This window comes from Coregonus lavaretus (assembly GCF_964263955.1).
Source record: "Coregonus lavaretus genome assembly, contig: HAP1_SCAFFOLD_1228, whole genome shotgun sequence".
Taxonomy (NCBI): Eukaryota; Metazoa; Chordata; class Actinopteri; order Salmoniformes; family Salmonidae; genus Coregonus; species Coregonus lavaretus.
Genome location: NW_028166059.1, coordinates 25,829 through 38,982, shown reverse-complemented (window position 1 = coordinate 38,982; position 13,154 = coordinate 25,829). Strand labels below are relative to the sequence as shown.

At 47.3% G+C, this 13,154-nt stretch overlaps 1 protein-coding gene across 1 annotated transcript in view; it reads left to right on the top strand.

Annotated features, from left to right (window-relative positions):
* The window catches only part of LOC311115158 (prostaglandin F2 receptor negative regulator-like), a gene marked incomplete at its 5' end in the record, with an annotated part of 39,417 nt that overhangs the window by 25,027 nt on the left and 1,236 nt on the right, over nucleotides 1-13,154 (top strand). The window contains 3 exons of the mRNA XM_084190363.1: nucleotides 683-902; nucleotides 1,007-1,191; nucleotides 1,869-1,976. Of these exons, the coding sequence (XP_084046489.1) occupies nucleotides 683-902; nucleotides 1,007-1,191; nucleotides 1,869-1,976 (513 nt within the window). The remainder of the gene's footprint in view (nucleotides 1-682; nucleotides 903-1,006; nucleotides 1,192-1,868; nucleotides 1,977-13,154) is intronic.

Genomic DNA, 13,154 nt, shown 5'->3' with positions numbered 1-13,154 from the left:
TCTCACTCTCTCTGTCCGTCTCTGTCTGCAGAGCTCAGTCAGTGTCATTGTCCATTCATGAAGTCCAGACTTTCCTACTGATGGTCTGTCCACTCAGTCTCTGTGGTTACTACTGACAGCTGGTTGTTAGGGAACAGTAGCTGTGGTTACAGAGCGTCTGACTGTTTACGGTCTGTCTGTAGTCCTGGTTACTCACTATCAAATCAATCAATCAAATGTTATTTATAAAGCCCTTTTTACATCAGCAGATGTCACAAAGTGCTATACAGAAACCCAGCCTAAAACCCCAAACAGCAAGCAATGCAGATGTAGAAGCACGGTGGCTAGGGAAAACTCAGTAGAAAGGCAGAAACCTAGGAAGAAACTTAGAGGAACCAGGCTCTGAGGGGTGGCCAGTCCCCTTCTGGCTGTGCGGGGTAGAGATTATAACAGTACATGGCCATTAAGGCCAGATTTTTCTCCAAGATGTTTACTTACCACTCTGCTAGCCTCTAGCTTGATGGCTTGCACTGCTTCCCTTGCCATTACCTCAGTACCTGGCCCACACTATCACCCAAATCCCTGTTGCTCTCATGGTCCTTGATTTTGGTTGAGCTCCAGACAGCTTTTTTAAGTCATAAGGATGAACACTTTGATTGATTGACTCACTGATTTATTGATTGACTGATCTGTCTCCCTCCAGGTCCGTCTCTAACCGCCGTGGCGAAGCGTGTGCGTGAGGCGGCAGCGGGCGGAGCCACCTTTGAGATGAGCTGTACCGTATCCCAAGAGCACTTGCAGGACCCGGGCTACTCTGTGCTGGTGCAGACTCAGGAGAGCGTGGATGCTGCCACCAGAACCGTCCTCTCTCTCAGTCCTGACTCTGTACTACAGCATGGAGGGGCTACAGATCCTAACCGCAGGTAGAGACACACACACTGTACTGAGCAGTATGTATCATAAGATGAATTAAGTTGTGTCATTACTAGTGAGTTATGTTGAAACTAAACTGGATTCTGGCTCCCAGGGACAGCCTTGTTCTGACTAAGACTGGTCCGGCTGAGTTCTGCTTCCGTCTGGCCGGAGTGCAGCAGGCTGACCGGGGCTTCTACTGGTGTGACATCACCACCTGGACCAAACAACCAGGCCAGGCCTGGACCAAAGCTGTCAGCGCCAAGTCCAACAAGGTCCAGATCAACTTCCAGGAGACTGGTATGAGGATGGAACACACACCCTGACCACCACTGAGTTACATAGTCATATCTACTGTCTATACCCACTAGTCTTTTACTGAAGGATACACATGAACTCAAAATATACTCTCACACATTCCCTGCATTGGCCTAGTTGGCTGTGTTTGATCTTAGTGGTAGAGGGGTGTGAATAGTTATTGAAACCCCTACTACTGTCTCTGGGGAGGTAGACTCCTCGTGTTCTCTCTCTCACTGTGGAAAGACACACGCTCTCGCTTACGTTTACATTTGTCATTTAGCAGACACTCTAATACAGAGCGTCTTAGAGGAGCAATTAGAGTTAAGTGCCTTGCTCAAGGGCACATTGGCAGATTCGAACCAGCAACCTTTCTGTTACTGGTCCAACGCTCCTAACCGCTAGGCCCTTCTTCCTCTCTGTGGGGTGGAAGCTTCAAAGTGGCAACCCATAGCAAATCTCTCCTGGACAAATCAGTTAGAAGCCGCAAGGATCCGTATCACTGGCTCTCTTTGTGTGGGCGTGTTGGACATGTGTTAGAGGAGACAGAGTTATTTGGATGAGCACCTTTGAAAGACCGGGTGAAGGACCATGTTGGACTGTGTATTAAAGGGTGTTAGGGGTGTAAGCACAGTGAATGTAACCCCTGACCTCTAACCTGTGTGTGTTCCTTCCTGTAGGCCCCTCGTTCGCCGTGGCCATCCGCTCTGACACCACCACTCTGTATCCCTGGGAGACCGGCAAGTTGGTGTGTGCCCTGAGCGTCTCTGGAGCATCCCCCAAGTCAGGTAGGAGACATCACACACTCTCATCAGGTGATGGCTGGATCACAACCTTCCAGTGTTGAGACAGAGTTCATTAGTTTCTTATCAGCTCTCCTGTTCACATCTCTCCATCCTTCCCACATCCTCTCCTCCCTTCCTCCTGTCCTCATCCTGCCTCTTATCACACTGTTCTTTCTGCACTCAATCTATCCCGTTCTCCCTGCTCAGGGAGGAGTGCAGTATGACCTCTTATTGGAAGTTGCTCTGTCTCATTCTCTCTCTTATCAACTCTCTCTCTCTCACTTTGTCTTCCTCTCCCTCCCTCTCTCAGCCATTAGATTACATAAATCTCTCTCTCTCTCTGTGTGTCTCTCGCTCGCTGTGTCTCTCGCTCGCTGTGTCTCTCGCTCGCTGTGTCTCTCGCTCGCTGTGTCTCTCGCTCGCTGTGTCTCTCGCTCGCTGTGTCTCTCGCTCGCTGTGTCGCTCGCTCTCGCTCGCTGTGTCTCTCGCTCGCTGTGTCTCTCGCTCGCTGTGGCTCTCGCTCGCTCTCTCTCGCTCGCTGTGTCTCTCGCTCGCTGTGTCTCTCGCTCGCTGTGTCTCTCGCTCGCTGTGTCTCTCGCTCGCTCTCTCTCGCTCGCTGTGTCTCTCGCTCGCTGTGTCTCTCGCTCGCTGTGTCTCTCGCTCGCTCTCTCTGATATTATCTTTCTATGTTCTACAGTCCAGTCTAACACAACAGAGAGCAGTCAGATCAGAACAGAATTCTGCTCAGCAGCTGTGTGTGTGTGTGTGTGTGTGTGTTTGTCTGAATGTGATAATGCGATTACGCAAGAGGGGGGAAAAAGTGTCATTTTTCAGAACCCCAGCTGTTGGTGTGTGTGCATGTATTCACATGCATACACACAGTCTCTCACACACACACACACGCCTTCCTGTTATTCACATGCATATCAGAGAACGTAATGGAATGTCGTGGTAATTTTATGGGCAGTTGCAGCTTCTTTTCCTGATGGAAGAACATAGCAGTTAGTTACCTACAGGGAGACAGCTGGAAGGCTGCAGGGGAATGGTATTACTGAGCTACTCTTATTGTCTTGGTCATGATGCCTCAAAATGGGTATTGTGACGCACTATTCAAGCCAAATTGTTACAACTGATACTAAAACAGATACATCTCGTTTCCTTAAGGTGTGGCAGTGGTTTGTTTCATTTAGTCATGTGCCGACTGATACGGTATTGCCCAACCCTGCCGTCTGCGGTGTCCTAAACTCACACGTATGTCTTCTTACATTCAAGTGAGTGTGCTGTCGTTTAGTCATGCACCGGATGGTGTTACCCAACTTTTATTGCTGTCTTAGCGCGCGCACACACACACACACACACACACACACACACACACACACACCCTATTTATTCTGTGTCCTATTACAGGGGTGGGGCATATTTAATCCCCATATTAATGCTGTTAATGTAGGATATGTGAGGTGCTGTAAAACTGCCAACAATACAACATGAAACCAAGTGTTAGATAGACTTGGGGAACAGTCTAGAAGAATAGCAGAGAGAAAGGAGAGGGACTGGATGGTACATGATGTGACTGATGGTTTGGTGTAAATGTTGAGTAATCGACAGTGATACCCTATATACAACATTTACAGCGCAGGAACAAGTCTGAGCAGGATAATCCCGTTCCTACGCAGCTCCGGAATGGGCCTACCCACAAGACCTAGCGTCACAGAGAGACCATAAGATGACACAAACGGCCTCCTTTCCTTGTTTCCTTTTCCCGTTTCCTTTCCTAGCTGATATGACTGGACAGATGGATTTAAACCATTCCTCTTGGTTTATCATCATGACCTTTTCAGATCAGTGGCCATCAAGGAAATAAATATATATTAGACCATTAGGACACAGCCGGTGTGGTGATTGTGTGAGACCGACAGACTGCATGTGTGTTGGTGGGAATGTTGCACTTGTGAACTGATGCAGTTGAGAAAGCTAACTAGCTGTTGGCCTGGCGTGTTGATGCCTGTTGACCAAGACTAACGGGAGACGTCAGATGTTCACAACGCAAGGAATGCACAGCAAATGTGTAGAATGCACAGGAAATGGATAGAAGTGTGTCCTTGAGTGTGAGTGGTTGGGACACTAGGATGTTGTCATCAAAGAGTTATGTGTTTGTTTTGCGTGGCGTGGCAGCAGTCAGAGCTGACGAGCAACAGCGGTTTTTCTCAGATGCTGTCGTGTCTCTGTACCCAGAGTACAGAGTGTCTGTTTCCTTAGGGGAGAAACTGAAGACTTTGTCCCTGCTTGTGCCAGTTGCCGCCGTGAGAGGTCAAAAGGACAAAAGAAGGTTAAGATCAAGAGAAAGATGGAACATAAAATTGTATGGAGTGGAATATGGACTCGGCCCAGTACTTTAAGCCCACTAAAGAAGCATGAAAACGTCAGACTAGGATTGAACCATCCTTTAAGATTAAGTAAGGTAAGGGTAAGGTAAGGGTAGGTAACAACACATCTGCCACACTGATCCTCAACACGGGGGCCCCTCAGGGGTGCGTGCTCAGTCCCCTCCTGTACTCTCTGTTCACCCATGACTGCATGGCCAGGCACGACTCCAACACCATCATTAAGTTTGCCGACGACACAACAGTGGTAGGCCTGATCACCGACAACGATGAGACAGCCTATAGGGAGGAGGTCAGAGATCTGGCCGTGTGGTGCCAGGACAACAACCTCTCCCTCAACGTGACCAAGACAAAGGAGATGATTGTGGACTACAGGAAAAAAAAGAGGACTGAGCACGCCCCCATTCTCATCGACGGGGCTGTAGTGGAACAGGTTGAGAGCTTCAAGTTCCTTGGTGTCCACATCACCAACAAACTATCATGGTCCAAACACACCAAGACAGTCGTGAAGAGGGCACGACAAAGCCTATTCCCCCTCAGGAGACTAAAAAGATTTGGCATGGGTCCTCAGATCCTCAAAAAATTCTACAGCTGCACCATCGAGAGCATCCTGACTGGTTGCATCACCGCCTGGTATGGCAACTGCTTGGCCTCTGACCGCAAGGCACTACAGAGGGTAGTGCGTACGGCCCAGTACATCTCTGGGGCAAAGCTCCCTGCCATCCAGGACCTCTATACCAGGCGGTGTCAGAGGAAGGCCCTCAAAATTGTCAAAGACTCCAGCCACCCTAGTCATAGACTGTTCTCTCTGCTACCGCACGGCAAGCGGTACCGGAGTGCCAAGTCTAGGTCCAAAAGACTTCTCAACAGCTTCTACCCCCAAGCCATAAGACTCCTGAACAGCTAATCATGGCTACCTGGACTATTTGCACTGCCCCCCCACCCCATCCTTTTTACGCTGCTGCTACTCTGTTAAGTATTTATGCATAGTCACTTTAACTCTACCCACATGTACATATTACTTCAACTATCTCAACTAGCCGGTGCCCCCGCACATTGACTCTGCAACGGTACCCCCCTGTATATATAGCCTCCCTACTGTCACTTTATTTTACTTCTGCTCTTTTTTTCTCAACACTTTTGTTGTTGTTTTATTCTTACTTTTTTTGTTTAAAATAAATGCACTGTTGGTTAAGGGCTGTAAGTAAGCATTTCACTGCAATGTCTGCACCTGTTGTATTCGGCGCATGTGACCAATAAAATTTGATTTGATTTGATTACAGTAGTTCACTGTCTAGTCTCTATCTCCTCTCCTAGCCTGCCCCACAGTATCAAACTAGCCTGCTAACCCTGTTCTCTCCTAGCCTGCCCCACAGAATCAAACTAGCCTGCTAACCCTGTACTCTCCTAGCCTGCCCCACAGAACCAAACTAGCCTGCTAACCCTGTTCTCTCCTAGCCTGCCCCACAGTATCAAACTAGCCTGCTAACCCTGTTCTCTCCTAGCCTGCCCCACAGAATCAAACTAGCCTGCTAACCCTGTACTCTCCTAGCCTGCCCCACAGTATCAAACTAGCCTGCTAACCCTGTTCTCTCCTAGCCTGCCCCACAGAATCAAACTAGCCTGCTAACCCTGTTCTCGCCTAGCCTGCCCCACAGAACCAAACTAGCCTGCTAACCCTGTACTCTCCTAGCCTGCCCCACAGTATCAAACTAGCCTGCTAACCCTGTTCTCTCCTATCCTGCCCCACAGTATCAAACTAGCCTGCTAACCCTGTTCTCTCCTAGCCTGTCCCACAGAATCAAACTAGCCTGCTAACCCTGTTTACTCCTAGCCTGTCCCACAGAATCAAACTAGCCTGCTAACCCTGTTCTCTCCTAGCCTGCTAACCCTATTCTCTCCTAGCCTGTCCCACAGAATCAAACTAGCCTGCTAAACCTGTTCTCTTCTCCTCTCCTCTCCAGCCAGTAATTAATAGCTCTATTCCATGGTCCATTACCCACTCACAGGGAGAAGAGACTGGCGAGATCTCCTAAAGGAGTGGTGAAGAGAGAACAGTCTAACTCACTGGAGTGGGGAAAGAGACTCACTCAGGCCATTAAGTCTGGTAATAAAGGGGAGGACCGCTTGAGCATAGAAATAGAATGGGTAGCACAACAGAACAGACATGGGTTGTGTGTCAAATGGATATGTATCTTTAGGTCAGCCCATAACTCTAAGGTCTACTCTATTTTTCACATTCCACCCAAATATGGCGACACAATAGAATGTATGCGATGTCGTGACTTGTTGGCATCAATTCCAAATGAGACACCCAATATGGCCGCCGCTCGTCGGACATGGCCCGTTGCTCGTAATTGGAATGGCCGTTCTGCTCGTTGTGATTCTACGAGGTCCATGCAGTGTTTAGTATTCCTGTGTGTTGTGTTGTAGCGGTGCTTTATGGCCCACATGTAATAGACTTTTTTCTAGCAGACATCAGTGGCAGTATCCCTGTTGAGGTCTGTGTTCTGGATGCCTGTAGTGTCTCTACCACTGTTGGTCTTTACCTTCTGCTGCTGCTGGAAAAACTAACTCACTCCCCCCTCTGGGGACCAATACATGGAATGAAACAATCAAATGTATTTTATTCCGTTCATTTCGATGTGCAGACGTTCTAGTTTTATTTCTCCTCAGTGGGTCCTGGTGTTGATGAGACGGGAGGAGGAGGATAGAGGAGGAGGAAGATAAAGGGGCTAGTGGGAGACTGTAAAGTGTGGAAGGAATCTTGCAGCATACTGTTGTGTTGTGGTGGGATCAAGCTTGTTAATGGGAACACTGGTGATGTATTTGTTTTGCCGTCTCAGTTATTGTTGTTACGCGTGTGGTTCAAAGAGCAGCATATGAGAGGAATTACAGTACACTGGAACAGCTGGGACCAATCTGTGTGTGTGTGTGTGTGTGTGTGTGCTCGCAAGCATGTGTGTGCATGTAAGTGAGAGAATGTTATCTGCAGTGCCTGGTACAGGGGGTCTTGGCACTTGAAACCAAAGCTCAGGGGAATAGCCTGATCTATGACCTAGCCATACCTCCACTGAAGAAGACCCATTACATACCTTCTATTTGTTTCTCTAAGGTGTGGCGTTCACCTCAATTCCTCTTTAGATATCTTCTATTTGGGTATTGTAATGGATGTTCATACAGCTCCAGGGATGTGTTATTATTTCAATATCTTCATGTTCTCGCTCCCTGTCCTTTGCTATAATTGTATTCAATGTCAAAGGAGGCAAACAGTGGATTTATAAAGCTTTATAACTTAGTTCCTATCTGAAAGGATATCCTGAGTGGCTTCATAGAAACACCCTACTTTCGATTCAATATAAAAGGCCCAGCTACCAAACTATTAACCCTTTACACTCACAGCCCCTGTCATCCCATATACGGGTTGAAAATGGCAGATTTGGTCATTGATGAGCGCCTCAATTGGATCGCAGGGGCTGTACAGTAACATGTTATATATGACGTCAGAGCTCAGGCAGTCCGCCGTACAGCGCTGTATGAGTTTCAACCGGCAGACGTTATAATTGTGTTTATACAACGGGTGGTTTGGAGTTCCCATTGTTAGAGCCTCTCCTGCCCATACACATGGCCACGTTCATATAAAGTGGCATCGTTTACGTCGTTACCTAGCAACGCACTACCACCACTACTTTTTACAACTACTAGTTTTAGCACCGTGAGTCCAAATGTGCACTTCACATTTCCATTTTTTATTAATGTATTTACAGGATCAACATTTATGTTCGCTATGTTTTGATGTACAGTTACAAGATGGCATGTCATACCCTGGGTTGTTCTGAACAGAATGAGCCTATGTTTGTCGTATTGTGTTGAAAATTTGCCGCAGAACACGCACTTGAACACACTCATGACACCAAAATTACAATGTTTGTCTGTAGTGCCTTGTGTAAGCCTAACACTAAGATATACACTGCTCAAAAAAATAAAGGGAACACTTAAACAACACAATGTAACTCCAAGTCAATCACACTTCTGTGAAATCAAACTGTCCACTTAGGAAGCAACACTGATTGACAATACATTTCACATGCTGTTGTGCAAATGGAGTAGACAACAGGTGGAAATTATAGGCAATTAGCAAGACACCCCCAATAAAGGACTGGTTTTGCAGGTGGTGACCACAGACCACATCTCAGTTCCTATGCTTCCTGGCTGATGTTTTGGTCACTTTTGAATGCTGGCGGTGCTTTCACTCTAGTGGTAGCATGAGACGGAGTCTACAACCCACACAAGTGGCTCAGGTAGTGCAGCTCATCCAGGATGGCACATCAATGCGAGCTGTGGCAAGAAGGTTTGCTGTGTCTGTCAGCGTAGTGTCCAGAGCATGGAGGCGCTACCAGGAGACAGGCCAGTACATCAGGAGACGTGGAGGAGGCCGTAGGAGGGCAACAACCCAGCAGCAGGACTGCTACCTCCATCTTTGTGCAAGGAGGAGCAGGAGGAGCACTGCCAGAGCCCTGCAAAATGACCTCCAGCAGGCCACAAATGTGCATGTGTCTGCTCAAACGGTCAGAAACAGACTCCATGAGGGTGGTATGAGGGCCCGACGTCCACAGTGGGGGTTGTGCTTACAGCCCAACACCGTGCAGGACGTTTGGCATTTGCCAGAGAACACCAAGATTGGCAAATTCGCCACTGGCGCCCTGTGCTCTTCACAGATGAAAGCAGGTTCACACTGAGCACATGTGACAGAGTCTGGAGACGCCGTGGAGAACGTTCTGCTGCCTGCAACATCCTCCAGCATGACCGGTTTGGCGGTGGGTCAGTCATGGTGTGGGGTGGCATTTCTTTGGGGGGCCGCACAGCCCTCGCCAGAGGTAGCCTGACTGCCATTAGGTACCGAGATGAGATCCTCAGACCCCTTGTGAGACCATATGCTGGTGCGGTTGGCCCTGGGTTCCTCCTAATGCAAGACAATGCTAGACCTCATGTGGCTGGAGTGTGTCAGCAGTTCCTGCAAGAGGAAGGCATTGATGCTATGGACTGGCCCGCCCGTTCCCCAGACCTGAATCCAATTGAGCACATCTGGGACATCATGTCTCGCTCCATCCACCAACACCACGTTGCACCACAGACTGTCCAGGAGTTGGCGGATGCTTTAGTCCAGGTCTGGGAGGAGATCTCTCAGGAGACCATCCGCCACCTCATCAGGAGCATGCCCAGGCATTGTAGGGAGGTCATACAGGCACGTGGAGGCCACACACACTACTGAGCCTCATTTTGACTTGTTTTAAGGACATTACATCAATGTTGGATCAGCCTGTAGTGTGGTTTTCCACTTTAATTTTGAGGGTGACTCCAAATCCAGACCTCCATGGGTTGATACATTTGATTTCCATTGATAATTTATTTGTGATTTTGTCAGCACATTCAACTATGTAAAGAAACAAGTATTTAATAAGATTATTTCATTCATTCAGATCTAGGATGTGTTATTTTAGTGTTCCCTTAATTTTTTTGAGCAGTGTATATTTTAGAACTTAGCTAGTCATGTTGGCAATGGAACAGGCTTTCAAACGATGCCAACCTGAACCACATTGAGATTTATAATGGGCCGTTTTTGGATTGTTCCAAACAAAAAACTACAAGTGTGCTTGCTTCAGTTCCTCAATGGCAAAGCTAGGCAAGCACCTTTATTATTTGAAGGCTCTTTCGTTGATTCATAAAAGTGCATTGAAATTACTAATAGAACTGTGCACATTCTGGAGAGGTGTGGCCACTTGGACACACCAGGTGAACCTCTCACTCAAAAACGTCTAATCTTTTTTTGTTATGTTGCAACTACGTCAGAATTTTCATGAATATTTGGTATTTTTGGCATATATTAGGATCCCCATTAGCCGCTGCAAAAACAGCAGCTACTAGTACTCTTCCTGGGGTCCACAGGAAACATGACATAATGCATAGTACAGAACATTATTAGTCAAGGACTGAAATGCATAAATTAAAAACGTGACACACAGCCTACATATTAGTACATACACACAATATCTAGGTCTAATACATAGGACAATGCAAATTACAATGCAATATATATAAAATGGCTGTCTCTTCACAGTCCCCTTTGTGCGGTAAGGTGTTCTTTTTATGTTTTTTTGAATCTGGTTTTATTGCTAGTTTGAGTTACCTAGGGTGCCAGAGTTCCATGTAGTCATGGCTGTATTTAATACTGTGCGTTTCCCTTTCTCTGTTCTGGACCTGGGGTCTGTGAAGAGACCTCTGGCTGCATGTCTTGTGTTGTACCAATGAGTGTCCAAACTGTGTGGCAACTGCTTGAACAGACAGTTTGGTACCTTCAACACATCAATACCTCGCACAAAGACCAATAGTGATGCAGTCAATCTCTCCTTAACTTTGAGCCAGGGGAGACTTACATGCATGTTACTGACACTTTCCCACGACTGAGATATCAAGAAGGCAGAGCAACGCCCTATCATGGACAGACCCCTTCCCATTTTAGCAACTATTCTTATGTTACTGAATGTATCCAGAGTATTTTTAGATTTCTTTATTGACAAATGCTGCAAAAAGTACTGTAAATGTAAAATGCACATGAAGTGTATAATGTTTGGATTCAGTCTTGTCTGGTGAACTATCCTCACCTTTGGTCAGATCATTTCCCCATAATCTCCAAACTCTTCCCTTATCATTGCTACCATGGTTATGCATATTTTTAAAATATTCATTCTGTTCAAAACATTTAAAATGTGGCCCTATCCATACAGGCCAATTTCCACGAGTGAAAAGGGTTAAGACTGACAACAGCGCAGCTACCAAACTATCCCGTTAACACTAGCCAACAAAATATCCCTTTTAAGATTATCGGCCCAGCCACCAAACTATCCCTTTTGAGATTGACAACAGCCCAGCTTCCAAACTATCCCTTTAAGACTAACGTCCACTGACCAGTCCTCAATTAGGTCTGGAGTAATCGGCCTGATTGGTCCATTAGTCCAGAGGCCCTCTACGTTTAGGCCCCTGTCACATCCAGTCACCTCTAGTCTCCGGACACAGAGTTTGTATCCGTGGAAACTAGTGGTTGCTGTGCACTCCGTTCCATCTCTATAAATATAGATGTATCCCTTCCTGCCTTTCCCCATCTTATTCATCATCATCATCACCATCATAATCTTCATATTTTTCACAGAGTAGGCCTTGTATTAGCAGTCTTAATGGACATTTAAAAAAAACAGAAATCTTCATTTAGTCACGCATTGATGTCAATGGGATACTAAGTGAAAATGTTACTTAAGTTAGGATTCACCCCATGGTACTGGATTTATTTATTTATTTATTTTTACTTCCAACTCTTGTGTGGAGAGAACTCTGTATTGGTGGTTACGATGTCCAGTAATTAGAGGCTGCTGGACAGGATATCAAATATGACTAGAGATGTCATACCACATTCTGGGTCACTGGCGCTGCTCGCTCTCTCTCGCTGCTCTCTCTCGCTGCTCTCTCACTGCTCGCTCGCTCTCTCTCTCTGCACGCTCTCTCGCTGCACGCTAAATCTCTCGCTGCACGCTAACTCTCTCTCGCTGCACGCTAAATCTCTCTCGCTGCTCTCGCTCTTGCGCTGCTTCTCGCTCGCTCGCTCACTCTCGCTGCTCTCGCTCGCTCACTCTCGCTGCTCTCGCTCGCTCACTCTCGCTGCTCTCGCTCGCTCACTCTCACTGCTGCTCTCTCACTCTCGCTGCTCTCTTGTTTCTCTCTCTCTCATTCTCTCCTTTTCTTGTTGCTCACTCTTTTATTTATAGTCTTTCTTCTCTAGTCTCTTCTTCTTTATCTTTTCCTCTTGTTCCTTCCCTCTTTCTCTGAGATGTTCTCTAAAGGTGGCTGTAGACACACACAGTATGGATGTGTAATCTGTGTGTGGGTGGAACAGTAATGATAGTCCCCTTTAGACACATTAATGACCAGTTAAAGCTACTCCTCTCTAGACCTCTGCTAAGAGCCCTTAGTACAGATACACAGATATATGAATACATGGATAGAGAAATAGATATATCCATATGGAAGATGTATACTGTATTCTATGGTCTCTCAGTGATGGCATGTCTATTCACATGTAGAGTTTTCTTTAGATTCATGAATTCTCATTGAGACGGTGGCAACACCAGACACTAACTGTAGGTTCAGCGATACTGATGAAACCTTTGGCCTCAACCATATGGAAATGATTTCTATAAAATACTTGGCACAGAGACTTTACATGTTCTCCTTCCACTTCTGTCTCTGTCTGTCTCCAGTCTCCCTCCCCCTCCCTTCCTGTCGCTCTATCCAGTCTCCCCTCCCCCTCTCTTCCTGTCGCTCTATCCAGTCTCCCCTCCCCCTCTCTTCCTGTCGCTCTATCCAGGCTCCCCTCCCCCTCTCTTCCTGTCGCTCTATCCAGGCTCCCCTCTCTTCCTGTCGCTCTATCCAGGCTCCCCTCTCTTCCTGTCGCTCTATCCAGTCCCCCCTCCCCCTCTCTTCCTGTCACTCTATCCAGTCTCCCCCCCCTCTCTTCCTGTTGCTCTATCCAGTCTCCCCTCTCTCTTCCTGTTGCTCTATCCAGGCTCCCCTCTCCCTCTCTTCCTGTCGCTCTATCCAGGCTCCCCTCCCCCTCTCTTCCTGTCGCTCTATCCAGGCTCCCCTCTCTTCCTGTCGCTCTATCCAGGCTCCCCTCTCTTCCTGTCGCTCTATCCAGTCCCCCCTCCCCCTCTCTTCCTGTTGCTCTATCCAGTCTCCCCTCTCTCTC